At 34.1% G+C, this 21,040-nt stretch overlaps 1 protein-coding gene and 1 long non-coding RNA gene across 3 annotated transcripts; one reads left to right on the top strand and one right to left on the bottom strand.

Moving 5' to 3' along the window:
• The first annotated feature begins 654 nt into the window (after positions 1–654).
• Positions 655–3,929, top strand: LOC143068525 (uncharacterized). The gene is made up of 2 exons (XR_012976191.1): positions 655–800; positions 2,245–3,929. It is a non-coding gene; the product is annotated as an uncharacterized LOC143068525 (long non-coding RNA).
• A 7,426-nt stretch (positions 3,930–11,355) lies between these two features.
• Positions 11,356–16,160, bottom strand: LOC143068524 (uncharacterized). Of its 2 annotated transcripts, none has more exons than XM_076242656.1 (2): positions 16,113–16,160; positions 11,356–13,221 (listed from the first exon to the last, which is right to left on the bottom strand). In XM_076242656.1, exon 2 carries the CDS (start codon positions 13,199–13,201, stop codon positions 11,636–11,638), a length of 1,566 nt encoding a protein of 521 aa, XP_076098771.1. In that variant the 5' UTR covers positions 13,202–13,221; positions 16,113–16,160; the 3' UTR covers positions 11,356–11,635. The 2 variants fall into 2 exon arrangements, with proteins under 2 accessions (XP_076098771.1, XP_076098770.1); XM_076242655.1 differs by lacking the exon at positions 16,113–16,160 and adding an exon at positions 14,782–14,882.
• Between the last annotated feature and the right edge of the window lie 4,880 nt (positions 16,161–21,040).

Below are 21,040 nucleotides of genomic sequence, written 5' to 3'. Positions count from 1 at the left end.
AATAACTAAGATATAACAATAATTAATGCATTTTCTTATGTTTTAACGGAGGGTTTCGCTATTTTTTCCATCATTATTTTATATACAGTTTTTATCTTAGATAAATGTGGCTGCAACCCATGTTCCTGAAAAAGTGTGGGTTTTTTTTTTTGGAATTTTGGTTTCTGAACAATTTGGATCGTAGATGTCGGTCAAGATTTTCTTTGAGCTTTGAGATATAGAAATTTACTGAATCGGTGAGTTTTGACAACATATGTGCTGACATTGGAGCCTATACTCTTTTGAAGAGAGATATTTTGATTAGCGTTGAAATAGATCCGTTGAAGAACCATAATTTGACAGAGTGATACAGGGGAAACACAGCTCATCTAAAAATTAATTAGTTAATTCGTTATAATTTAACTTTGTGATTGTCTCACATTTTTGTGCTTTTTATTTTTAGAGAAGACAGAAGATTCAAAATGGGCATATATATGACATTCATAATCCCACCACGCAACAAATATTACCGAAAAAACCGTCAGCAGATTAACGAAATTGTCACTATTAGATATGTTTTCTGCCTATAAATGTACACCCTCATCTAATATATAATACTTGAATACTTGAATATTCGTATACAGTCCTTCAATTTCGTATTTGGACAATCCATCATAAATAATATTACATAGTTATATATCTGATCATTTCATATCCTTGTGGTACGTGCACTTGAACCATAACATTACTACAATTGTATTTGTGTTTCAACAACTAAAAGTTTGATGGCGGATAATAAAAGGTTGTCTGATACAGCACCGGTAAGTTAATCGTTGTTATTTTATTTTTTTTTGCTTTCATATTAAAAAACGATATTTTTATTCATTACAAAGCGATAATTTCATATGCATCCTATTGTTACCTTGGTTTATCGTTTTGACAATGGCCTCTACGATTCACACATATATATACATATATACATACATGTATATACACCTTGAAATGACATGACATGAACATTTTCACTTAACCTTTGATATATTTAGAAATAAAAAGATGTTGTTTGATTGCCATATAGACAACAATTCATACGATAAGGATGGCTGTCCGTCCGTCAACAATGATCAAAACACACAGAACAGTTATCTATCAATGTTAGCGGACTGATATAATGGGAAACAATAAGAGAAAATAATCGGACTGATTTATTCTATCATTATGAATGAAAACAAATAAGGCAAACACAAATCAACGACAAAATCGAAATTACATGTTCCTTGGTTTGGACAGACGCTTAAGGAATGTAGCGGGGTTAACATGTTTGTAAGGGCCCAATCCTCCCCTATAAACCTTACTTTTAATTTACAATTGTATGGTATTATGCGTATTGAATGTCATGAATACCTAACACGAATAAGTAATAAAAAACAAACACGCGATTCTACATCAGAAATAATGTTAATCTGACCATGTGTCTGTCATCAAAGAAAGGATTCGGTCCCAGTACAATCTTTCAACCCATTATGGTTGAATTTTACATAGATAAATAAAATCGAATAATAGAAAAGCAAAACGAAGTTGCTAAATTTAATGTATGCCTTTTTGTGCTTCTTTGTTACATTTGTTTGTTTTATAATGATTAAGATGACAACACTATATTGACTGCTGTATGTATCACTAATTTTGACATTTTTACATCGGATACTACTGTGTCTGTTAATATTGTTCACGTATCGTTGTCAATATAATGGAATTTGATGCGACATACAAGTGAGAGGTTTAATTAGTTATAAAACCAAGTTCAATCCACCATTTTCTACATAAGAAAATGCCTGTACCAAGTCAGGAAAATGACAGTTGGTATCCATTCGTTTGATGTGTTTGAGCGTTTGATTTTGCCATTTAATTAGGGATTTTCCTTTTTGAATTTTCCTCAGAGTTCAGTATTTTTGAGACTCGTTTTACTTTATGCTACACTTACTAGAATGAAATGCTGTTGTGTTGTACATTTTCATGATTTTTTTTAGAACTATTATAACTACGAAACTGTCTACAAATATACTTGAAAATATATGCCCATGTCATCGCAGTTTATTTTTGTTTTCGTTTTTAACTGAATCTGTATACATGAGTTCTATTATAAGACAGCAGCAATCACTCTCCTCAACATTTCCGTTTATATTGAAAATATCATTTAAGGCAATTTAGGAAAAAAGAACACTCGCCAAAATGTAAGTGTAAAATACGTCTTGTTTATTATTGTAGATTGTTAATCACGATGATAACACAACACCGGAAAGTAAAGAAAATATTTGTCAGGGAAAAATTCCAAATCAACTAAGTAGCTACAAGGAGTTTCGAAAGAGGGTAAAATTGTTGTCTCATATTAAACTGAAACGACCAGGTGGCTACTTCCACCATCTTGTTGTGTTGGCAATCTCTCCGGTATCTGATCGGGTAGATGCGGTCACCATTGGGCATTACACAACATCTGCTGAAATAGAGACGGAGAGTAGTCATGGTATCGGGAAATTTATACAGCAGACGATCTTCATTGGAGAAAACGATACAAACGATATTTTTGATTTTAACCAGGGTGTGTATTTAGTTGAAAAGGAGAACTATCCAAAGACAAAAGATGAAATTGAGGAAGCTTTTAATCGTCTCAGCGAAAGAATTGGTGAGAGAATGTATGAAATATCATCAAATAATTGTGAGCATGCAATCAACTATATTTTGACCGGAAAGAGCGTCAGTCATCAAGCAGACACCAAAACTTGCTCCCGGATTTGCTTTATTGATTTGATCAATATTTTGATAATAGATTGTAAAGAAGTAGGACTCAAAACAGCTTTGTTAGTAGCTGCCCTCGGTGCCATTGCTGGTGCATTGGTGCGTAGAGCTTACGTAAAAATAATTGTTGCAGCTATTGTCAGCCTTACCGTCGAAAGTAGAATTATTAAATGTGGGGACACAAGAGGAAGTAATTTACGCCAAGAAGCCGATTTCAGAATAGATTTGGCTGCGCATGTGCCCGATATAAAACGTGTTCTTAGCAAATCCAGTATTGCTATCCTTGACAACATGAAGAATCACACTGATACGACTTTTGTTTGTAAAATTGCAGAGAAACTTATTTATGAAGCAGCGTTGAAGGCGAGTTTGGCGACTGTTACTGTCGCTATAGGAATTGAATCTATATTATTTTTGTCTTTCGTTTTTTACAATTTAATTCCAAGGCGACGAAAGAAAACATTAGATGACAAGCATCTTTGTCGGCTCCTGTTCATGCATCTGTTTTCAGGATATGGTTCGATCGGACTTGCTGTAGTTTGCGGATATTTCGCTTTTTTAGACTTTAATCGTCCTGCTTTATCTTTCTTTGGAATTGTATTTGGCTGTTGTATCGTTTTTCGATATATATTGACTTGTACTTCCGGTTTGGTATTTAACGTCTGCTGTTGTCATGGTTGTTGGATCTGTTGTCAGTCAAGCTGTTGTAAATGTTTCGAGGCTTGTTGTCGTTGTAAATGTTATAGGTGTCATTTAAGTACCTTTTGTTTTATTTGTCTGACTTCATTAATCATTATATCTGTTGCTTTACTTTTCATTGTGTTCTGGGACGATCGTTCATATCTACGGATTTAAGTCGCAGAGTGAGTATTAAAGAATGCATGAATTAGAAGGGTGCGCGGTGGGCTTAGACAAACTTCCACCAATCGAAAAAAGAACATCTAGTAAGAAAAGAGTTATTGTTATTATAATAGAAAGAACGATGATTTTGAAGTTTATTTTGATAAAATTATCTGAAAACAAATACCTTAAATGTAAACAAACCATTCGCCGTCCGGGCTCATGGTTTAATTTTCAAGATCTACGCTTATTCATTGTATCTATATTACATGATAAATACAGACATGAGCTTTTCGTTAAAGATTTATACCATTTTACATATTGTTTCATTATGTTTATTAACCCACTAAGTTAACACATGTTTGGTCTTCTGAGCTGTAAATTAATGCGACAAGATGTAGTTGAAAGTCCATCAGAAAAATAGAAAATTCTCCAGAATTTGTTTTGTAGGAAATGTTTAATGCGGGAACAAGTCTGTCCGATAACAACCACAAATTATATCCAAAACGCAGTAAGACTGACATTTTAGAAATAAACAGTTACTAACTTAGTAGCAAGTGATGGTTCTGGTTTTGTGTGTGTGTGTTGATATTGAAAGTACAGGTTGCTTTCAACAATAAGAAATAACCCATAACAGCAACAAAAGACAGCCAATTAGTACAGTGTTTTGTACTTGATTGTTTTTCAAATTTTAGATGCTAAATTTGCTTGCTTTTTATAGTCTTTGTTTTAGTTTTTTAAAGTTTGTTTAAGTCACATGCAAAAAATTACCATGTAATTTGCATTTAATTTTTATTGTTATAAAAAAAACTGTATGCAAATCAGTGTTTATCGAAATAAAAAAAATGGTACAAAATTCCAAAAGAGCTATGTATAAGTAGGATAGACATTACTGTAGCCGAAATGCCAACAAATATCAAACGAGAAGTATTGTGATATGCAATACCAGCAACAAAAACTGGAATACATACAGGCTGCTGGCTTAAAAAAGGCACGCGGTAAAAATATAGCGGAGTTTTAATTGTCATGAACACCCAATCTCACCATTTTCTAGGGCAGAAATAAACAATTAATACCATTTTTAAGGGACTCGACTCACCAGGAGGGTTGACGATCAAATGAAAAATGAAACAAAGTACAGATATAACAATCATAAAGCTAGGTTCACACTGCCGATTGTCCAAAGCTCAACCAAATTCTTGATCGGGCCTGTTTACGACTTCTACCCGACCGCCATCCGACTGTACACGATCTTAACTCGACAATGCACGACACCATCAGGACTCCATCCCGACAACACAATGAATACTTATTCGATAATTCCGATCAATTCACGATCTTTTCTCGACTAGCTAGACCAAATCAATGTTTTCACGATCTCAGTCTGATCTCGACCAGACCAGATCGACCTGATCGTATATGGGTCGTAGGGGTAATAACGTATAAAAACGTCCGAAACTTTTATTCCCCGAAGCTTCGAAGTGGACATTACGTGTTACCCTTGTCCGTCCGTAAGTCCGTGCGTACGTCCCAACAATATTAGTTTCCGTTCTCTAATTTTATTTTGCCTCAACCAAATTTTATGAAACGCCGTATACACAATGCTTATTTCCATACAAACACAGTTCAAATGCAAATTTGGGTGGCCGTTCTTGAGTAATATAAAAAAGAAAATGTGGTATGATTGCCAATGAGACAACTATCCACAAAAGACCAAAATGACACAGACATTAACAACTATAGGTCACCGTACGGCCTTCAACAATGAGCAAAGCCCATACCGCATAGTCAGCTATAAAAGGACCCTTTATAATGTTGTATATGCTACCTGGGGTATTATCAGTGTCCCATGGACACATTTTTCGTATATTTGGTTATATTCAGTTGAAGGTCCGAATAAAATCATACATTTTAAATATCTATATAGAAATAAAGCAGTTAAATTTGTGGGCAAGGTGGTAAGAGCTCAGAGAGACAGGTAAATAGCTGTAACGGTGCTTGGAGAGTGTAAAGAAGACGAACAAGCAGGTGTAGACAGCAACGGGCGCCGAGAAATCTTAGTGAGGCAGTGGCTGACACGCCGATCACATGTGGGCAGTATGAGAGACTTGCACTAACTTAACAAAGAGGAACCCAATGCCTACAAAAACTTCCTCATAGTGGACACTGATATGTAATGGTAGTTGTATTGGTCTTTTTTTGAGTAATTTTAGACAACATTTTGAGTTATGACAAGCAAGAACACGTTTAGATAATTGATTTAATGTTAAAGTTAGAAAGAAATGCATCGTTTGAACTAACAAAACGACAAACGACAAACAGAAGACGCATTAGCAGCGAGTGTATAGTTTGTCAAAGTTTATGCAAACTTTGCAAAAGTATGTTAAAAACAAATGATCAAAACGTGTGCACGCTGAACTGTTTGTATCGTTAGTGTAAGAACGAAATTCGCTCCAAATAAAAAAAAATATTTGTCTTCTTTTTGTGTGAAATTACGTTAAAAAGGTTCGAATGGAAAAAGAATTGATAGTAATTTCAACTATAGTGGTTATTTATCATTTCTATGTCATTTGGTGTTCTGTGAAGAGCTGTCTCGTTGGCAATTGTACTACATCTTCTTTGTTTATACTAGTACAAACATGTCTGGACAAACGAAAAATACGGACAAACAAAACAGAAAATAGCCCATAAAACGGGGTAAAAATAATCTAAATCGATGTTCTTATAAACCAACTTCGAAAGATAACTTAGTCGTCAGCAGTCTAATAATGAATATTATGGCACAACTACTTTCATATTTGAAAAATCAGCCGGTGCCATATTGCAGGATATTCTTCCCTTCCGGAACACCTGGGTTCATCCCAGGTTTTTGTTGGGTTTATGTTGCTTGGTTTTTAGTTTTCTATGTTATGTGGACTGCTGTTTGTCTTCTCGTCGGTTTTCCTTTTTTGCTATGGCTGTGTCACTTTGTTTTCGACCTTTGAGTTTGATTGTTCCTGTGGTGTCTTTTGTCTCTCTTTTAAAATGTTACCTCTCCTTGCAAAAGTAAAGACACGTACTGTACATTGAGGAATTTTTGTACAGTTAAATATGATGTTGCCAATATATTTTTGCGGAGACAGAGTTAGGAGAGTTAGTCAAATCTGCATAAACGTTTAGAGAATCCTGATCGCAGTCATGTGTTCTCGTGTATGGGCGAGTAGAGATCGAAAAGTGGTCGAATGTTGTCGCGAAGGGATCGGGTATTGGTCGAGTTGGTCTGGGGTAAAACAAATATAGAAGTCGCAGTGATCTGGAAGCGATCGGCCATTGGTCAGTTAATCTGGAAATGATCGGACATTAGCCAAGTAAAGGTCGAAATGATCAAGTTTTGTTGTATTCCGACCTAACTCGATATCTTCACGATCCTTTCCCGTTGAGATCGATAACGAGTAGGGTAGACTATCCCGAACATCCTTGTCGATTGAGTCAGACCAGTCTCCCGATCACGTAATTTGTCTTGATCGGGCTTGATCGAGTTGATCTGATCGGCAGTGTGAACCTAGCTTAAAACAGGCAATATCAGATTTTTTTTTTAAATGTTTCAAATTTTGTTATCCTGGGGTGTCGGTTTTTGTTTTGCCTACCAAAGCACCGGAGATCACCCCAGATCATTGTGGTGGGATTCGTGTTGCTTAGTCTTTAGTTTTATATGTTTTGTCTTCTGTGCTATTATTTTTATGTTTGTCTTTTTATTTTAAGCCATGGCTTTGTCCCGCTAATATCTTTAGTTCCTCTTTTAAGCTGTACGGTAACATGTTTGTCTAAAGTCCAAAATTTGGGTCTGGGTGTGTAAGAGGAAGGTTATTCTAGAAACAGGTATCATAAACATCAATTTAGTTTACATGTTATAAAATATGAGTGTGTTGGCAAGATTTTTATCTGTAATAAAACCCGCCTATTGATATACATATTGCAATTGAAATGTCGAAAAAGGTTCGAAAAATATTCGACCAAAAAAAGTTATCAGATAATTGTTATTTATTTAACTTTTTGAACAATAAATCATAGATTTTTACCTTTACTTATTGAGTTACCCCTAACAACTCATAAGAAAGCTATAGGTGATAAGGCTTAAGATATAGCACGATTATCTTCCAATTCAGTATTTTACAAAAATAATTAAATTTGTTTGTGTTTGGATAGAAAATTCGAATGAATTGAAAATACTCAAATGCTGACTTTGGGAAAACATGTCAGATGGACGGTTCTTTATATTGTATAAATTATAACTGTTTAATTAGGTGTTCCCTTATTTTTTTCTTCGTGTTGTTTTATTTTTTGAGGCGGAGATTTTCTTACTATGGGATATGGGTTTCGTTCATTGTTGAAGACCGTGACCTGTAGTTGTTAATTTCGGTTTCATTTGGTCTCTTGAAGAGATTTGTCTCATTCGCAATCTATTTTTATATTCTAGACTCGCAGCAATTTTGGTCTTTTGGTGCTTTGTGTTTGTCGGTTGTGTCTCATTGATCTTTACATTTCTTTTTATTCAAATTGGTTTTTAATGGAGTAATTCAAATGAATAAGAACTAGCATGGCTGTTCTTATCAGTCATGTATCCTTTTTTTTTTTTTTACTAATTTCTCAAAAGAATTCGTATTTAAAAAATATTTAAAATCGAAAGTTAGTCTTTTGGTCTTCAAACGTTCGTCTGCCAATATTTTGAAGATAAAAACACTTCGCAAGTGAAACTGAAACGATGTTGTTCTCTTTCCGAAAAAGCAGGACATATTTGAAATTTCAAAAGGACGCTGGGCGTTAAGCAATTTATAAATCATATCTGTAACCTTTATGCTTGCATGGTTTTATTAGAACAATCTATTTAAATGTAATATATCTATTTATCACAATAAAATTTAGAATGGAAATAGGAAATGTGTCAAAGAAACTACAACTCGACCAAAGAGCAGAAAACAGCCGAAGACAATCGATGGGTCTTCAACACAAAATTCGGCGGAGTAAAACATATTTTTTGGAGATCTCAACCCACCCTTATACCTCTAGCCAATGTAGAAAAACAGAAATAAGTACAGTAAAACTCAGTTTGTAAGAAATCCGAGTCTAATGTCAGAAAAGGTAACAAAAAAACCTATGCAAAATGACAATGATACATAAATTAACAAAAGACTACAAGAAGTTACTGACATGCCATCTCTAATCCTCAATTATCTAATCCGAGCTTAAGCCTTAACCCAATTTGCCTCATACGATACAGGGATCAAGCTAATATAACTGAATATAATTGAACTGATAAGGGATATTGCAACGTTAAGCATGATGTAACAGGGCTCCTTTTACGATATGATTCTGCTATTATAGGTTTGCACAAAAAAAAAGATAACAACTGTCATATTCTTATGAAGAAAATTGTGGATTAAACCTGATTTTATAGCTAGCTAAACCGTTCACTTGTAAGGCAGTCGCATAAAATTCCGTTATATTGACAACGATTAGTGAACAAAACAAACAGACATATATTTTCACTCAAAAGCCGTTTTTTTAACATCAGTTTTGGCACTACCTGACAGACAAAAAAGAAATACAAACGACGTGTGCTTCAGAATAACAGAAGCAAGAAGCGTGCAATGGCGTCTTCTTGGAATTCAACTGGGAACCATACGAAGACGTCATAATTTAGAATTACGGTTGCTATTAACGACATCTCTAAGAGGGAATACAAAATATGCTAGACTCACAGTACAAATGAACAATATGAATAGCGACAACCATGATAGAGCAACCGACGATTCCGATTTTTCCGCTGACGAGTTTCTATGTGATGTCAACCTTATTGTAGAACAAAAACCTCTATATACTAGTCGCAGTTTGTTAGCTTTTGCTTCGCCTGTGTTTAAATGTATGTTTTCCGGGGAATTCAAAGAAAAGGGACAATCAAATATTGATCTCCCTGACAAGTCATATCAGGATGTTTCAGAGATGATTCGTTTCATTCATCCAGGATTCAAGGACGATTTAGAAGCTGGTACGGATTCTGCTTTTCGTCTTTTACCAATTGCAGAAGAATATCAAATAGACAAGCTAAAGGAAAAGTGTGAAGACGTTCTCTTGTCCAAGCTGAAAAGTGGTTCATATACTCAAGATTTTGTAGTTGACAGTTTGATAGTAGCAGATAAGTATGTGTTGCAAAACCTGTTACAAGAATGCATCGAATTATGCAGTAAATCAAAAACTTTATGGCAAGTAGTTAAAGATAATAAAACCATGTCACTAGAAATAAAAACGAAAGCTTTCGAATCTCGGTTGCGGAAACTAGAATTCGAACAGGATAGCTTTAACATTATGAAACAGAGAGTTAGTGCAGTGGCATATAGATTGAAGGAAATAGTGCATCCTCATGAAAATCACTGCAGGTGTCGAACAGAACTAAAACTTCGATCCCCTTTGCAGCGAACATGTGTTTACTGTGCGCGAACATGGTGTTCTGAAAATGTCAGCACAGATTCATATCGGAACTCATACTGGTTTTACTGTAACCATAGGATAGGCTATACTGTAGCAAATGACACTATAATTAAAAGCTTTTTGGAAACTAAAGAATTCCTGAATTTATGACCAAAATAAACATTTTTACAATGTTAATATATCATATTTCTATAAATTATATTATACAGATCATTGGTCTTAGTTTGTTTTCTTTGTTTTGCTTGCAAACCATGTTGAAAGTATTCAATTGCATTTTTGCTATAATTGTAAACAGTTTTGCATAACTCATATAGGCAACTGAAGTATTGACTGGAATCATACGTTAACTTGATAGTATCGCATACAAATCATTTTGAGCTATTTTTGGTTGTTCACATTTTCAACGGTCTTCTTTTATCAAAACAGATAGTACACATGGCTTTTTTCTAATAACAGATTTTAGTCTGTAGTTCACATGACTTTTTAGGCCTATCATACGGATGACTTTTGTTCTCAATAATAGATCTTAGGTGCTAGTACACCTGCCGTTTATTTTTCTAATAAATGACATTAGGCTTTAGTATAAACATGACTTTTTTTCTAATAACAGATATATTTGTCTGCAGTACACATGACTTTTTTTCTTCTAAAAACAGATATTAGACCCTAGTACACATGTCTTTTTTTCTAATAACAGTTATTAGGCTCTAGTACACATGCCTTTTCTGGTGAATAACATTTGAACTTATTAAATGTTTGCTATGATACTATCAATGACGATAACTTGGTGTATCATCCTTACAGTTAAAACTCGAGAGCGAAAGTTCAAATCACAAATTTCATCATATTCCTTTGTACTGGTTCCATCTAGTTTATATCACCCCCTACAGTTTTTGGTGGGGTTCCTGTTGCTTATTCTTTAGTTTTATATGTTGTGTCATGTGTACTATTGTTTGTCTGTTTGTCTTTTTCATTTTTAGCCATGGCGTTGTCAATTTATTTTCGATTTATGAGTTTGACTGTCCCTCTGGTATCTTTCGTCCCTCTTTTATAGTATTTAGATAACTTTTTTTTTCAAATGAAGACATAAGAAAACCGTACTTTGACCTATAATATTTTTTCTTCTACAAATTGTGACTTGGATGGAGAGTTTTCTCATTGGCACTCAAACCACATCTTCGTTTATCTATTTGATTGTTTACCACTATTACCAAGTGTGTTACAAATTAAGGATGTCCCGAATAAGCTATACAAAGCTAAAAACAAATGTGAGATCAATCGCAAGTAAATAACTAGATTTTAATAAATAGCACTTAATAACAGTTTTTTCTAACAATGCTATGCATTAAAACAAATTTTGGCACATACAGAGAAGAAGTCAGACGCCTAATTAACACAGAATCACTCGTGCTAGTTTACAGAAGAACTTTTTAACCACGAAGATTCAACAGCAATATTATACTGAATTGGCATTTCGTACAATATTGTTTTAAATTGTCGACCACTGGCTTTGGTCAATACTGCTTTGGGATGTTTTAGCAACAATATTTTAAATAAACTATGACTGGAGTACCTTGATACTTGGCCCTGGAGGCAAAGCTCCTGGTAAAACTAGTCTATAACATTTCGGTTCCAGTGGACTGAAACATTTCTCTGCGGTACCTTTACGAGGATTGTTTTTCTGTTGTCTACCACGTTGACTAACGGTATTTCTTGGTAAATTAGCGATGTCTTCTCGGATACTCTTATATTGGTCTTTGTCTAACTCTGACGTGGAAATTGTTTTGTTTTGTAACTGATCTAGGAGCTGTCTAGCTATTTGAGATTGCTTCGAATAAGGGGGTAAAGACATAATGTATGCCTCTATAGCTTTTAAAATAAGCTCATCATAAACAGATGATACAATGTCAATTTTTGGTAAATCGAGTGATTTACCAGACCTGTATGATCTTCCGGAGGACGAATGTAAGAGGCGGGTTCCTGTGAGTGACTTTAAGTCACTTAAACTTTTTGACTTTTCTGAACTGAAGTCGGGAACTGTCAACGGTCTTAATCCAAGAGAAGGCAGAATTTCATTAAAACTGCTAATTTGACTTCCTTTTATAGATGGAAGGTCAACGGATTCCGCAAAATGTACTCTTTTCTGTGAGGAATCTTGAGATACTGATTTTCGAACAAAATCGAGAGATCTGACACCATATGATCCTGCAGTTCCTAACGCTTTCCTTTGTTCATCAAGGGAAATAAATGGTAATTCCAAACACTTTGTTGACAAAGATCTTGTAGATCCACGAAGTACGACGGCTTTTCCACTAGTTTCTCTCATTTCCCTAGTTTCAACTATTTCATTGTCTTCACATATGGTCATTTTAATAGGTTTTTCATATATAGTCTCAAAATCCTGGTAATCCCAGTCTCTGCTGCCACGATGTCCAATAGATGTAGTTATTGTTGTTGCAGGAGTAGTCGGGGGATTTTTAGGCGTTAACTTTATTGGCAGCGGAAATACTATCTGCTTTTGAGTTGACGGTCTTTCGGGTAAAGACATTGGTTGTGATGGAAGTCCGAAATTATGAGCAAGTGTCATCGTTTTTGATTTGTCTGTAAATATTCCATAATCTTCCTTTGTTGTAAAAACAGTAGATCGACTAACTAGTTGTTTCCGTTTTTCATCGTCTCTCTGTCTCTCTTTCAATTTTGCTTTCATTTTTGTTACTTTTTCCTGTTTTTCTGGTGAAACGACAAAATAAACGTACGGTACTTCTTCGCCATTGTTTGAAATTGGAACCATTTCCATCGCTGTTTCTATGTCTGGATCTTTTTTGTCCTTCGTAGATGGAGTGAACACATCAGCTACACGTGGAATGGATCTTGAGCAGGTCAAGGCTTGGTTCTGTACCTTTTCAAAATGTCTAGCTCTTGATTCTTCAAGCTTTGAGCGAATTAAGGTCATTCTTTTCCGTGTAAGTTCATTTCTTGTTATTACGAGTTGCTTGCTTTTGTTGCCTTTATTCTTTTTCACTTGCTTCTTTTCCTTTTCGACTTTTTCATTATCTTCGCCATCATTAAACTGGTTTGGTGGAGTCGTGTGCATAATGAAATAAGATGACACTGACGAAGCCATTGAAATCTATGTAGAACACCCTACAAATAAAAAAGGACTTATTTTACTGCTTTGAAATATGTGATGAGATTTTGTTAATTGTTAACAAAGCAATATGATAATTAATGGTGGATATGTAGGTGCGATATTTCATAACATTTTAGAACTACACAAGACATTATTCATTATTTGCACACAAATCTGGTTGAATGAAAATGTTATGTAATTTGCCGACAGAAAAGACAACTTCGATTGCATTTGGTATCTGGTGGAGAGTTGTCTCATCGGCAATCATACCACATATTCTTATTCTTATATATTAACCACGCAAGATATCGTGTTGCTCGTTTAGGTCTATTCTACCCATACCGTATGTTGTCACGTGAAAAAAAAGTCAACAAACTTAAGAGACAGAGTCGATTCCTCTCTCGTAATGTTTTCTCTAGCAAGATCATTTTAAAAGTTATCGAGTCTTGATTTTTTTTTCGAAATAGTACAACTTCTTGTGCATACTTTCATACTTTATTTCTCAACATTCAACAAAATTATCATTCTTATAATTCGATGATGATTATGATGAAGCAAATCGAATTATAAATGAAGAAAAGATATATATTGTCTCTATGGTACACATTTAGCTATTTTTGTTCCAGCTGTTTGTTCAAAATGATAAGACTTGAAGAAGTAAACAATGTTACAGGTGTTGTTAATTACTGTTTTGTTCGTACTTGTATTTTTGTAATCTCCTTTCAGTACGATTTTATGCGGTTAAATGGAAATTTTCCAATACAGATTTTAATTGTACGGATTTTTTGCACCTTTTTATTCCACCTTATATCTAGATTAAAATAGTGTTGATATCCTGAATAACATTAACCCCGCCACATGTTCAAGTCAGGAACCTCGTCAATAGTAATGGTTGTTCTTTGTTGGATTGCTGTCTTGATTACATGTACCCCTGATCTTCATTATTCAATATGTAAAATTTGCAATATTCATCGTAATAGTCCTTAACAATATTATGTAACTTTTTTGTTATAAAACCCGGAGCAATTTCATGACGTCATTTAAAGTTTGTTCTAGAACTTAGTAAAAAAAGATAAAGTTCGCCAAGTCTTATAAGATAGCTCACTTTTGTTTATCTACAATAAGTAACACAATCAAATCTCAATAATATCCCAACCAACGAAGTCAACACTGTACTTATAACAATTCCAATTAAATACAGTGAGAAATAACAGAATGAAGTTGACTCATTTGAATTCATACGATATTTCCTTATTTATAAGAATACTTCATGTTCATAGAGTTATGTATACAGTTCATGATAAGATAGAGATAATGTTTGTTTCGAACAGTAAGAGAACCCATGACAGTCAAATTCAGTAAAATGCATTCTTAAGAAAAATTCAAGACTATATGTGCTCATGTGTTTTGAGAATTTAACTTGAGAAACTTTTGATACCCTTAAGGATTTATAAAGACCGCATCTTCGACCATATGCTAGATGTTAAATCAAAGGATAGACACGTAAATAAAATAGCGTTTTTTTGTGTTTTTGCTTGAATTGTGTATAATACAAAATAGTATGTGCGACTTACCTCTTACATATTGCAAATATTTACCAATATTTCACCAGGACCATTTAAAATGGCAACGCAATAATTATGTTACCCTAACAGTTACAACATTTTGTAAATAGTTTAATCCCGTTAATACTTCTTTAAAATAAAATAACACAATTCTAGACACAAAGGCTAATCCGGTTAAACCTCTTATATTAATATCTGTAGTAGTTCGTTAGAGAGTTGATAATCCCAGATATGTACATTACTTTATTTAACCTATATCTGTAAATTCAATATGATATTATTGCATCTGTAGGAACTGATTCCCAGTTAGCCAGATTGTCATTAATCTTAGTTTGCTTTGTAATCTCAGGTTTTTTTGTGTGTAATTGTTGATGGTTTCCATGTTAAAATGCTAACGAATGCGGAGGATTTTTCTTGTTTTTATATAATTTTGTTTAGAACACCATGCTATGCAAACATGAGTAATCCCAATTTTGCAAATCTAGTTAAACAAAATACTATATATGTCTTTACATTATTTTCTACATTTTTTAATGTTACATAACAATATGACCCCATGTGTTTTAAAGTCGTGACTAGTGACTTCGACACGAAAGTTAATTGGAGAACGTATACAAAGTTCTTCTTTACTCTGCTCTCCAAAATTTAAAGCCACAAAGAAGCAAAGACTATTAAGTGCTAAGTAATACTCTGAGTTTTAGAGTTGCTCTACAGTGGCCATTTTAACTTTATTTTGTGTGTGCTTTGCAAGGATGTTTGTTCAAGCTACACATTCACAGATAATAACATAGCCGAAGTACCAGTCAAACGTTAAAATACATAATTATGATCAATGTGTAAATTTCAAGTCTAGGAAAAACAATATTTGTTAAAATCTAAGGGTCGAACGTGTCATTTCATTTGTGTTGTTTCGAAAGAAGGCGACGATAGAAGGAGAGAGGTTTTGGGAAAGGGGAACCCCAGATAGTGAGAACCGTGTTATCTTACAACATCATGCGGCTGAAAAGACTAGTAGAGTCTATATAGTATGAGTTTATTATTCATAATGTTTTCTTTCACGTTTGTGTTGTTTTTTTTATTATTTCTTTGTTTTTTTGGTATCACTATGACTGGTCTTCCTTCTTTCCATTTTGCTAATATCAAACATGTTTAGCAATTTTTTTTTTTTAATAGTGGCATTAGTTAGAACACTCTGTTGCTCTTTTCACAAATAACAGCGGAAAAGCATGAACATTTCAGCATACAAAGATACATCTAATCGTGCCTTTTTTGTTAAAAGAAGAACAGATATAGAGTCCGACTCGTTATCCGGAGAGAGAAAAAGATGCACATTTTCTTACCCCGTTAAATTGCGCTCATTCCTTTTCTCGTAAGTCCTTTTTCTTATTACCTACTTTTACAGTTTAGCACATAATCCAAAAATACAAGTTTTATCGTATTAATGGTCTTCATTGATTGTAACTGTGTGAACTGATTTTATAATATATTGTAATTGTCTGCTAGAAGCTATGTCATATATAAAATCCCTGCAATTAGCGCCCTTTATTTCATCATGTTATATATTTCTTTGAAACATAATATATAAGACATTTTATTACTAATTGACTTAGAGAAGTTATCGAATATTTTAACAAGTGAAATGTTATTGAAAACATATAAATGGGTGTACAGACCCAGTACAGTGGTCGTTACAGACAAACGTTCACATAATCTGACCCAGTCAATGGGATAATTTAGGTCGTCAATCAATGGCCACAGCCACACTGTTTTGAATATGATTCTATGATGAACAAATGGACCAACCAAAGATAATAGGAAACAACAAGGGCTGATATCATTCAACAGAGTTTTTGAGAGTCAGATAAAAAAAATGTTGTATAACCACTTTTAATTCATCAGAAAAATCCTTATAATATAAATTAAAATTTACGATATTAATGTTCAGTTGATTTTTCTACAGTTCAGTGATTACTATAATAACAAGTGAACTGATTTTGACATAAATTGTGCAATCTGTTAATTAGCCGTATATTTGTTACGTTATATAGTAACAATGACTTAAGGATTGTCACAGTTAGCACCTTTTATTTTATCTCATTTAATATTTTTTACGCATACAAAATGTAGAAATTTTTTGGATAACTGAACATTAAAAGGGTCAAGAATATAAAAAAAGTGATATGCAGATGAAGACAAAAAAAAAAAGATGGTTCTTCTTACAGGTATATGTTGCAAATTGTGAAATGTTAAAAGACCGGTGAAGTATGACATTTTCATTGCAATAAAAAGCATACTTTTCCCGACAGAGTGTTGTATTCATACCTAATGAAGGTTAACTGAAGGGACGAGGGTGTATTTTTGGTGGTAGGGTTAGGTGGTTACGGGTAGGCATGGTTACGAGTAGGTATAGTTAGGGGTAAGCATTGGTTTATAGTTTTAAGGGTAGGTAGTTTAAGGTTGAGGGGGTGTTACGGCTCGAGCTAAAGTGATTGATTGATTGTTGGTTGCTTAACGTCCAGTGGCAAATATTTCATGCATATTCAGGACGAGAACAAGTTCACAATAAATACTATAGGTAGGTCTTGAAATAATAGAGGCCATCTGGGATGATGGTCGGGGAAATTTGGACTGCCACTGGAAAATGAGGGTATATTGGTTAGGAATAGAAATTTTGCCTTGCAACAGGCCACCTACGGACCCCTCAAAGAGTTGTTGCATGGGTTCTTAACGTGCAAAGAGCGTGGCACTCTCCTTACACAAGGCATCGGATTTAACGTCCCCAATCTGACCGGACGTGACTGCGAACTTGATACATCCCGCACAGCCAAACGGACGCCCCACTTCGGCAAGCGTTTTACTGCCGGTCGGAAGAAGACCAAGTGACCATATTTCTATTCCCCAGTCACCCTTGGGGGTCGAACTAAAGTGAAGGATAGGGTGAAAGTGAGGCACTGAGATACACTTGTTGGTTGGGCTAAAAGTCGGGACTCTGTGTGTGTGTGATATGTGAGAGAGGAGTGAGTGGGTGAGGAGAAAGTGTGAGTGAGAGGGAGTGTGTGAGGAGAGAGAGTGAATGTGTGTGTGAGGAGAGAGAATGTGTGAGAGGAGACAGTGTGTGCGAGGTGCGAGAAGAGGAGAGTGTGTGTGTGTGTGTTTCGGAGAGAGGAGAACCTTGGTTCTATCCGGGTTCTTTGGTTCGAAACCATGGTAACTGGTACAACATCCGGGTTGTTTGGTTATAGCAATCCATTATTGGTTATCATCCGGGTTCTTTTCTAATGTTTCTGTTTTTAACTTTGAGAAGATATCCGCAAGTATCCGAATAAAATGATATCTTGTTCGTTAACAATAGAATGAGATTAAAACGTTTAGCCGGTTTTTCAGATTTATCTCCCGGTAGTGTCAGGTACCACTTAGCAAAAATTCAGAAAACAAGGTGTCCACACCCGCACTATCATTTTCTATGGTCAGTGGACCGTGAAATTGGGGTAAAAACTCTTATTTGGCATTCAAATTAGAAAGATCATATCATAGGGAACATGTGTAAAAGGTTTCAAGTTGATTGGACTTTAATTTCATCAAAAACTATTACCAATGTTATGTCAACTGATCGGGCGGAGTTTATGTTTCAATTTGCATCAAAGGAATTTACAAATCAATGAATGGACACTTTATTGACGAGTTTATCCTAAAATACCTATCTAAATATGGACTGTTCTTTTTATGAGCGAACCGTTTAGACTCCGCCCAGTCAAGTGAAATAAATTGAGTAATACCTTGACCAAAAACGTTACCCTGAAGCGGGACAGACGAACGAACAAACGAACGACCGAACGAACGGACAAATAGACGCACAGACCAGAAAACATATCGTAGGTGGGACATAAAAGGTAATTTGTAAATAAGAAGAGCGAGAATGGAATCGGAGAGAGAAAAGAACGAATCAGAGCGTGCCTAAACAGGGAGATTTTCCGTTAAATAAAAAAATATATATTGCAATATTAATTAAAAAGATCTGTATCCATAGTGTCACCATATTAGCATTTTTCAATATCTTATGTCGGTGCCTAATTTTGGTGTTTGGAGTCTCATCTAACCTATACGAGTTTTCAATATACACGCCAAAATGTTCAGTGATACGTGAAAACCGAAATATCAATAAAACCTAAATGCAGCCAATGAATAGAATGAAATTCAAAACAGTGTGGCTGTGGCCATTGATTGACACATTAAATTCATCCATTGACTGGGTCAATTTACCTGAACGTTTGTCTGTAACGACCACTGTTCACGACGTACCTACGATACACATTTAAACTGTGGGATCACCAAAGGTTTCTTAACGCCTTTAATTATAAAATAATTCGAAAATTAATCAGGAATAACCTTTATGTTTTGATTTATATAATTGATATAAATCAAAACATCGTGTTATTTCTGATTAATTTTTCGAATGACTTTATTAAGGTGTTGAGAACCTTTGGTGACCCCATAGTTTAAGTGTCTTTAAAAAGTACATAGTGAGCAGTGGTCGTTACATACAAACGTTCACCTAAATTGTCCCAGTCAATGGATGAATTTAATGTGTCAATCAATGGCCACAGCCACACTGTTTTGAATTTCATTCTACAAGTAGTTACAACGAAAATGCATGTAATACACTTTGATTACGATAATCAGATTAGTTTTTGATTTATTCAAACCGCCAAAGTCTGACATGAACCTCACACTTGCCTTTCTGGGTAATGTATCGCCCTTTGAAAATTATTTTTAGATCACACACATATATACATTGTTGGGTTGATGTTTAGACGAGTTGTATATATATATATATTATATATCTGTTACAGTGAATTTGTATAATCAGGGATTATGTAGAATCCCTGATTTTTCAGGGAATATGTAGAATCACTAAAATCATTAGTAATTATATATAATCCCTGAAAATGACCAGTGATTTTACATAATCACTGAACATTTTAATAATTATTCTACAAATTCCCTAATATAATTTAGGGATTATGAATAATTTAAGGATCCTTTGTTTGATAAAAAAAATGAAAATATATAAACAAATTCTCATTTTTTACTTTTATTTTCCTTGTCAGATGAAATAATTTTGCTTTTGAACACAGAAGATGGTTTTAAAGATATAACCAGCACAGGGTTTCGAGATAAAGTTTAAGTCTTCAAAATTAACAATATCAAGATTCCCTTTATAGCGATAACTTTACATGTAGTGTTTGTTTATTAAAAGCAAGCTTCAAATGGATATCCATGTTCTATTCTTAAATCCACAGAGCATGTTATTTGTGGTACATGTAAAACAAATGGTGAAGAAGATTATAGAAGATATTTTTTTCGTTTTTGTTCAAACAGAGACATGTTTCTGGTTCAAATGAACAAGAAATCCAAACAGAGAAATCTTACACATGTAATGTATAGAAAAGCTAAGGATTGACAATTAGAACAACGTTTTAGAGCATTTGGTGTTATATTCTCATAACAAAAAAGGAAAGGGAATTTAAAAAAAAACATAATGGTAATTGTTCAACAAAAGTCTGATAAAGGATATTGCCTGGTAAAAAAAACATATCTTAATCGAACCAGTTCGAGGTTGCTAATTTCTCTTTTTTTACAGATGTTTTTACTTAACACTTTATTCTCAGGCGGGTCATAAAATCTGATCTGATATGTGAAGAAAAATGTTTTCTAAAATTTGGATATTGTCAATGTGGTAAAAACAGATGTGAAGCGTATTATTTTAATATATTATGTTTAACAGTTTAACATTTTAATATACTGTGCTTAACATTTTGAAAAAGAACAAATTATCATTTTGATATTTTGTTCTTAGCAGTCTACAATTTAAGTTTATATAGTGTATTGCTGTTTCAATATGATTTCATAGCATAAATAATTTGACTTTTATTCATTTTCTTTATAAATAAAACTATTTCTTCATTTCAGTTATTATGTATAATCCCTGTCGTTATTTCTAGTGATTCTACATAATCCCTGAAAATTTTAGTGATTATATATAATCCCTAAACTGGCCAGTGATTCTACATAATCACTGATTATACAAATTCACTGTAACATATATATATACGTTTACTTGCCTTCCATTTGATACGATACATCTCGTCACTGTTTATATTATGTGCATCGATTTCAACGCCATAACACTAACAGCTCAAACTGTCTTCGAAGAACAGATTTTCATGAAATGCATTTGTGCAACAATAAGGTACGTTACATCTTAGCT

This window comes from Mytilus galloprovincialis, chromosome 3 (genome assembly GCF_965363235.1).
Source record: "Mytilus galloprovincialis chromosome 3, xbMytGall1.hap1.1, whole genome shotgun sequence".
In the NCBI taxonomy this organism is placed as follows: Eukaryota; Metazoa; Mollusca; class Bivalvia; order Mytilida; family Mytilidae; genus Mytilus; species Mytilus galloprovincialis.
The sequence above is the reverse complement of the archived record's forward strand: the minus strand, read 5'-3'. Positions and strand labels throughout refer to the sequence as shown.

What these genes read in the sequence shown, in the direction of transcription:
- LOC143068524 (XM_076242656.1), bottom strand. Translation starts at nt 13,201, where the DNA reads ATGGCTTCGTCAGTGTCATCTTATTTCATTATGCACACGACTCCACCA.